Below are 6,877 nucleotides of genomic sequence, written 5' to 3'. Positions count from 1 at the left end.
AAAGTTTTAGTTGACTACAAAATGCTAAATATTAAGAAAATAATTAAATGACTATTTTGTCTAGTGTGAATTATATTTTAAAATGGTAAAAAAAACGAATCACATTTTGCTAAGGGCTTTCGTGCTTTAATATAGTACTAGTCTCTGTATACGTGCGTTGCACGTAAATCTACAATCAAACATTTATATGAGCAATAAGTTAAATATATTACATTGTAATGTAATTTACATGGATAAAGTTCAACAATTTAAATACTAAAAATCAATATTATTGCAGTATATAGTACTTGAATTTAAAATGATTCCACACCGGTTGAATTCACAAAGATGATCGATTTAGTTAAATTAGATAGTATTTTTTTTTTGTAGCACAAAGATGTGCAACTTTGTGTCTTTGTCATATCTTGCCTATTTCTTTGTGAACAGTATCTTGGTGTATGTTCATTTAAGTTTATGCCACTTCAACTGCTTTGTGGGACATAATTTTGACTGATTAGGTTTTTATCTCTTCTTGTGCTTTTTCTTCTAATAAATCAGAATTAGGACATGCGGATTCTTTATTCGAAGTTATTGTCCAAGTGCAATTAGTATTACACGATCACTAATATTACGTTTTCATCCTTTAAGGGTGATTCCTTTTTAAATTAATTTAGCTTTCAAAGGGTATAAAAATCGAGTAATATTTTGAGGATATTTTCGTCGTTCAATATTTAGTGTTCTAACATTCGTGCTTTTATAATAATATAGATAGATAGATATAGATATAGAAATATAGATAGATAGATATAGATAGATTTAATAACCCATCCAATTAGAATTATTCTACCTTATTTAACAATAATTTAGTTTTCGAAGTAATGTCGTAATTAAAATTTCTCTTTGTGACTAAATAAAACAATGCGTTTTTTTGGGTGTGGAAATAACCATATTTTGATTTTACAGTTTACTAAGTATTAACTAAATGAACCTACTTATTATTGTCTCTATAAAGAAACTAGAAAAAATTCGAAGTTCAAATCTCTTCTATCTTTCAATCCAAGTCAAATGAGGAAAATAATTGTAAAACGAGAGGGAAGATTAATCCAAACTGAATTGGGAAATCTTTACCGTGAAGGCAGAAGCTTCTAATTATGTGAAATCCTAACTTTTCACTAATTAGGGAATTTCTATTCTACTATATAACTACTAAGTTCGGACGAAAAAGAAATATTATGCCCTTCCTTCACTATATTTTACCTACATTAATCGTTTTGTCATCGGCTCCTAATTTTGTTTTCATTCTGTTTAATGCATAAATTCATGAGATGAAAAGGTTGAGATCATCTCATCTTAAGCTATCAAACATCATGCGTTTTCAGCCAAATTTGTCGTTAGTTATGGATTCTTTCTCAGCTGCAATCGAAGCATTCTCTGAACACCCGCTTTGATCTTTTTTTCCACGTCACACTCTGGTTTTTCAATCTCTTTGTTTTCTTCAAATCCGAATTTAAGCTACGATGGATTATGTGTTACACAGATTTGAAGAGAAATCTCCATGTGATAGGTTCGTTAGATATAGTGACGTGTTAGGTGGAGGGGCTTATAAAGAAGTGTACCTAGGTTTTGATCAAGTTCAAAACATTGAAATTGCATGGAACCAAATTAGTTTTCATGGAGAAGATGGTGAAGCATTATTAAAAACCCCAGAAAAGTTGTTTTCTGAGGCTGTTCTTTTGCAATCTTTAAACCATGAAAGGGTTATGAAGTGTTTCTCTTACTGGTTCGATTCCGAGGCAAAAACCCTAAACATGATCACAGAATTATTCCCTTCAGGCAGTTTGACAAAGTATATGTTGAAAAGTAATAATGGGAGTGGTGTTGATTTGGGGAATATCAAGAACTGGGGTAGGCAGATTCTTGAAGGTTTGAGCTTTCTTCATGGACAGAACCCGAAGATCATTCATAGAGATATCAAGTGTGATAATATTTTTGTTCAGAGTGGTGGGAAACAGGTTAAGCTTGGAGATTTTGGGTTGGCGATTCGTCTTATGGAGGGTGATTTCGCCAAAGAGGTTAAGGGAACGCCTCAATTCATGGCTCCTGAGTGCTACGATGAGGAATACAATGAACTGGTGGATATATATGCATTCGGGATGTGTCTTCTTGAGATGGTTACTGGTGAATATCCATATAGGGAATGCAACAATCAAGGGCAAATACTTAGGAAAGTGTATATCACTGGTGAAAAACCTGCATCTCTTGGAAAGGTTAAAGACTCGAGAGTGAAGGATATCATTGAGAAGTGTTCACTTCCCATGTCTGTTAGGCCGTCCGCAGAAGAATTGTTGGATGATCCATTCTTTCTGTACAATGGTGGATCATCAACATTGGGCGCTTGTGCTCCTACTGCCAATTTTATAGTTACTCATCCTTTCAGGGGAATACAATGTTGCGCAACGGATATTAAGAATTTATGTTTGGCGTGATGATCGCAATAGGATGAATCACACACTTTCTAGTTTAGGAGTAAGATGTAGTTGACTGATTTATTCTTTTCCAAACATTTTATCTTGGAGAAAGTTTAGAGTAGCTAGGAACCTTTTCTTTTCCAGAATACATTGCTAATATTAGAATTGGTCTAGTCCTAATTAATGGAACCTTTAAATATAAGTATTGATATAATGATCGGATTCTTTTCTAACCATCGCATGCTCTGTGCATATATATGTGACTTTTTGCAAGCCTTGTGTAGGCACAGACTAATTGTGTCATTTCTTGGACAGATCTGTAGTATGTATGTAATGGTATATAACACAAGAACGAAAACTGTTATCTTGTCTTTATTTTACAAATACAAGTAATGCCTATAGCCTTGAGAATGATATCAATGTATTAATGGAAAAGAGACAGTTTCATGTCTTCTTTGACATACTTTCTTGTATTCTTGCCTGGACTTTGACTGAATCTGTTTTCTTCCTTTTGAGTTTTGCCCTTTCATTTAAACTTTCCAATTCTTGCCTTTGAGACATTGTTTTGACCCTTTTTGAAAAGAAAAAATAAAAGCAACTAAACCAATATTATGAAATTAGCTTCAGTATTAAGGCTAGCAGTATCACAAGGTAAGCTAAGATGTAGAAATGATAATTTAAAGAGCAACTTGTCGCGGCAGCTGATGAGGTAGATGGTGTAATTGGTCCGGCGCCAAATACTCCACTTGCATTACTTATGTTCAAAATAGATGCATTTGTGCTGTAAAAATTCCCAAGCTTTGTCAGAATTTCTCTGTTAAAGAAAAGAAGTATAACAATTAAGTTACCTTGTTGATGGATATTGACATGAACCACTACCTGCATACAAAGTAAGAACTTAATAATGTTGACAGACATAATATAATTAAAGTAATTAAAAGACTGTTCTCTTTAATAGTTTAAACTTTTAAATGAGATGGTGACGTATTTCAATAACTAACACGTCATAACGACATAGTGAGTGGTGGAGCCACATGCTTCCAAGGTCGTTGAAAAATTACACTGTTTAGCTCGGTAATTTTTAAAAAAAATATGTATATATATACTATATAATGACACCCATTGACTCTTGGTGAGTTTAATTTTTTATATTTTGACTCCCCTTAAAATCATGACTCCGCCACTGGACATAGTAATTAACTAATAACAAATGTAACTAGCTTACTGGGGTCAGTGTTGGTAGTAATAGCAGTGCCATCAAAATTGCAGCTATTTGGAATTGGATTTTTCTGGTAGTAGTTGTTGAATGCATACGAAGCGTGATCTCGGAGAGTGTTTGGTTTGTAGCAGCTGCCACCAGACTGAATTTCTGAGCAATCAGCACCACCATAGCCACAAGCATAGTCTAAAGCAACCTGCAGTTACAGCGAATCCAGGATTTAAAGTCAATCGATTATAAAGTCCGAGCTAGATACAGTATGTTCTTTTGAACTTGTTGCGTCTAGTCTAGATCCGCCCAGGGGCGGATGTAGCATTGGACCACCGGGTTCATCTGACCCAGTACTTTTGACGCGAAGCATAGATTTATATGTAAAAATCTACTCAAATTGCAATAAATTATAGGTCTGAACCCATAGCTTAAAAACACAATGAGTTCAATGCTAATAGCCTTAAAGGTTGAACCCATATAGCTTAAATTTTGTATCCGCCACTAACCTGCAGAGCAATTTGCGAAGCTGCTCGGCTAGCAATACACCAACTCGCGCCTGAAGGCACCGGAGAATTGGTTATCGCTGGTGTCATTACTGAATTAGTCGGGCCAGTGGGAGTCGAATCAGGATTTGAGATTGTTGGATTCAGGACAGGAGTGGATGTGGTAGGATTTCCTGTTGGAACTGTTGTTATAGGGGTTGTTATATCTTTTTGGCTACTAGAAATTGTGTTAGATTTCTCAAATTTCTCCTCTACTTGGTATAACATTTTCTTCTGCTCTATGAATTCTTTTGGTGTTGCATTTGAACCTGTAAGGAGCAAAGGAACTTTTAAATATGCATTAAAAGTTTATATTTGGGGACAGACTATTGTAATCTATGAGATGACATTTCTGTTTTTATGTAATTATGACTACTTTCTAAACTTTAGGTAATATAAGTTACTGGACAATAGTTATCTCTACAAGAAATGTAGTTGTACAACCCCACCCCACGCCCACAAAAAAAAAGCTATTGTTGCTCGGCTTTGAATCATCGAAAAGTAGTGCATTTTTTGGAGGATCCGACACGAGTGCGACATCATTTTTGGCGAGTCCGTGCAACATAACTCAAAAGAGCTAGTGGCTTGAATGTCTAATTATGTGTAAAATGTGAAAAGAAATCTAGAATGGTTCTATTTAACTACGTTGTAAGGATTCTCCAAAATACTGCCGCAATCATGTCGGATCCTTCAAAAATACACTATTTTTGGAGGATCCGACACGCACCCGACGATATTTTCGAAGAGTCCGAGCATTATAGCTGTTTTGTTTAACAGAGTTGAAGTAGCATATTCTGTTAAAGAAAAGAGCTGCAACTACTACTTCCTATGTTTGGCCTTCAACTTAACATGCAAATTCTTGTGAATCTAAATTACAAAGCAGAGGAATAATGGAAAAATATAACAGAGAATAAGATACCCTTTTGTAAAAGAAACTTGTGCAAATGAAAGAGACAAGGTTCATTCACCTGAACAGATACAAAGAGAACTGAGTTGAAAAAATAAAAGACTGCTGAGAATTCTTGTATTCATTGCTCTAAAGTTTCCAACTTTCTTTTTCATCTTCTATTGTATCATATTCTGCTCTTAGTTTCCTTTGCAAGGGAGGAGGAAAGAGTAAGGCCATGTCAAAAACAAGAAACCATGATTACCTTTTTGTAAAGCAGATGATTTTGTGTATATATACCAATATGATTAAATTTATGTAGACAGAAAAAGTAAAAAACTTTTATGATACCGGTATATCTTAACATGTTGTAATATAAAACAAACATATCTCATTTTTTAGGATGTTATCTCATTTTTACGGCGCTTACATGTAATTATTATTTAGTTGATTCGATCATATGAATTTTTTTTTTATATTGTCAATGTATAAAAATTTATCAATATTGAGTTGTACAATCTTTATCCTATTTTATTTTTTGTACCTTTTTCTTTTTTTTACTTTTTTTTTTTTTTTAGTTGAGCAAGAAAAATAAAAAAGAAGGTACAAAAGGGGGAGAAGAAGTGGGAAAAGGAGAAGACAAGAAAGTGAAAGAGGGAATTGTTTGGAATTTAAGCGTGGGGTTTGAGTTGAAGTTAGTGATGATAGTAATGATGATAATATGTGTAATTTCCTCTTTTTCTCTTTTTGTGACATTTAACTTTATTCACTATTTCATAGGACCAAATTAAGTACCCAATAATAGCAAACTGATGCTTCCATTTCTGACTTAATAGTTTTGGCTCAACACTATTTCTTCATAGGACCAACCAAATCCCTTAGTAGTGCAATTATGCAATTTTAAGTTCAAGTCTTATAATTTCACGTTGAAATTTAAACGACAAATTTCGGTACACATTAGACTAATTCGAAATAATATGTTTTTGGAAAAATAGTCGGGCTAACTTGCTTACCATTACACTCACAAAATTTGCTCTTCAAGGTGCTAAATATGGACTTTTCCGATAGTTGCTGTTGTGTTTAAGGTGAAATTCAAAAATAACCAGATTTACAAGTGATAATTGAAAAATAGTCACAGTTTTCAAAAGTAATCAAAATTAAGTCATTTTTCATGTAAAAATAAATCTGAACGAAAACACTGTTCAAAATCCGGAAAATATTCCACTATAATATACTGGAGTTCGAATTTTTTACATGTGAACTTCCGGTATAATATACTAGAGCTGGAACTCCAATATATTATGATGGAGTTGCAGTATAACTATACTAGAACTCCATCATAATATACTAAAGTTCTAGCATAATATACTTGTAACGGCCCGACTTGTCGTTTTAAGAATTAACGCCTCGTTCAACCACTAAAGATCTCGAGAAGTTTCGCAATATGTATTATGACCCGCGGGTGTGATCGAGTTTGATTTTCGAAAGATTCAGAATTAAATTAAAAGAACAATTCTTATTTAGAAGCTTAAATAGAAGAGTTGACCGGAGAGTTGACTTTTGAGCAAACGACCCCGGAATGAAGTTTTGATAATTCCAATATCTCTGTATGGTAATTTTGGACTTAGGAGCGTGTCCGGAAAATTATTTGAAAGTCCGTAGTGAAATTTGGCTTGAAATGGCGAAAATTAATTTTTTGAAAAGTTTGACCGGGGAGTTGACTTTTTGATATAGGGGTCGGAATCCAGTTCTGAAATTTGTATAGGTCCGTTATATCATTTATGACTTATGT

At 33.8% G+C, this 6,877-nt stretch overlaps 2 protein-coding genes across 2 annotated transcripts; one reads left to right on the top strand and one right to left on the bottom strand.

Moving 5' to 3' along the window:
* Positions 1 to 1,496: 1,496 nt before the first annotated feature.
* LOC107776503 (serine/threonine-protein kinase WNK8-like) lies at positions 1,497 to 2,465 on the top strand. The gene has a single exon (XM_016596413.1). It carries the CDS (start codon positions 1,497 to 1,499, stop codon positions 2,463 to 2,465), a length of 969 nt encoding a protein of 322 aa, XP_016451899.1.
* A 385-nt stretch (positions 2,466 to 2,850) lies between these two features.
* Positions 2,851 to 5,384, bottom strand: LOC107776509 (uncharacterized). Its single transcript, XM_016596425.2, has 5 exons — positions 5,168 to 5,384; positions 4,164 to 4,468; positions 3,673 to 3,862; positions 3,296 to 3,326; positions 2,851 to 3,228 (listed from the first exon to the last, which is right to left on the bottom strand). The coding sequence occupies exons 1-5, from the start codon at positions 5,259 to 5,261 to the stop codon at positions 3,057 to 3,059; spliced, it is 792 nt and encodes a 263-aa protein (XP_016451911.1). The 5' UTR covers positions 5,262 to 5,384; the 3' UTR covers positions 2,851 to 3,056.
* Between the last annotated feature and the right edge of the window lie 1,493 nt (positions 5,385 to 6,877).

The sequence above is a fragment of the Nicotiana tabacum genome, chromosome 12 (assembly GCF_000715075.1).
Source record: "Nicotiana tabacum cultivar K326 chromosome 12, ASM71507v2, whole genome shotgun sequence".
NCBI classification, from domain to species: Eukaryota; Viridiplantae; Streptophyta; class Magnoliopsida; order Solanales; family Solanaceae; genus Nicotiana; species Nicotiana tabacum.
The sequence above is the reverse complement of the archived record's forward strand: the minus strand, read 5'-3'. Positions and strand labels throughout refer to the sequence as shown.

What these genes read in the sequence shown, in the direction of transcription:
- LOC107776503 (XM_016596413.1), top strand. Translation starts at nt 1,497, where the DNA reads ATGGATTATGTGTTACACAGATTTGAAGAGAAATCTCCATGTGATAGG.
- LOC107776509 (XM_016596425.2), bottom strand. Translation starts at nt 5,261, where the DNA reads ATGAAAAAGAAAGTTGGAAACTTTAGAGCAATGAATACAAGAATTCTC. An exon ending in TTCTCTTTGTATCTGTTCAG is followed by an intron (nt 4,469 to 5,167) that starts GTGAATGAACCT and finishes TGCTCCTTACAG; the next exon opens with GTTCAAATGCAACACCAAAA. An exon ending in TGTCAATATCCATCAACAAG is followed by an intron (nt 3,229 to 3,295) that starts GTAACTTAATTG and finishes GAATTTTTACAG; the next exon opens with CACAAATGCATCTATTTTGA.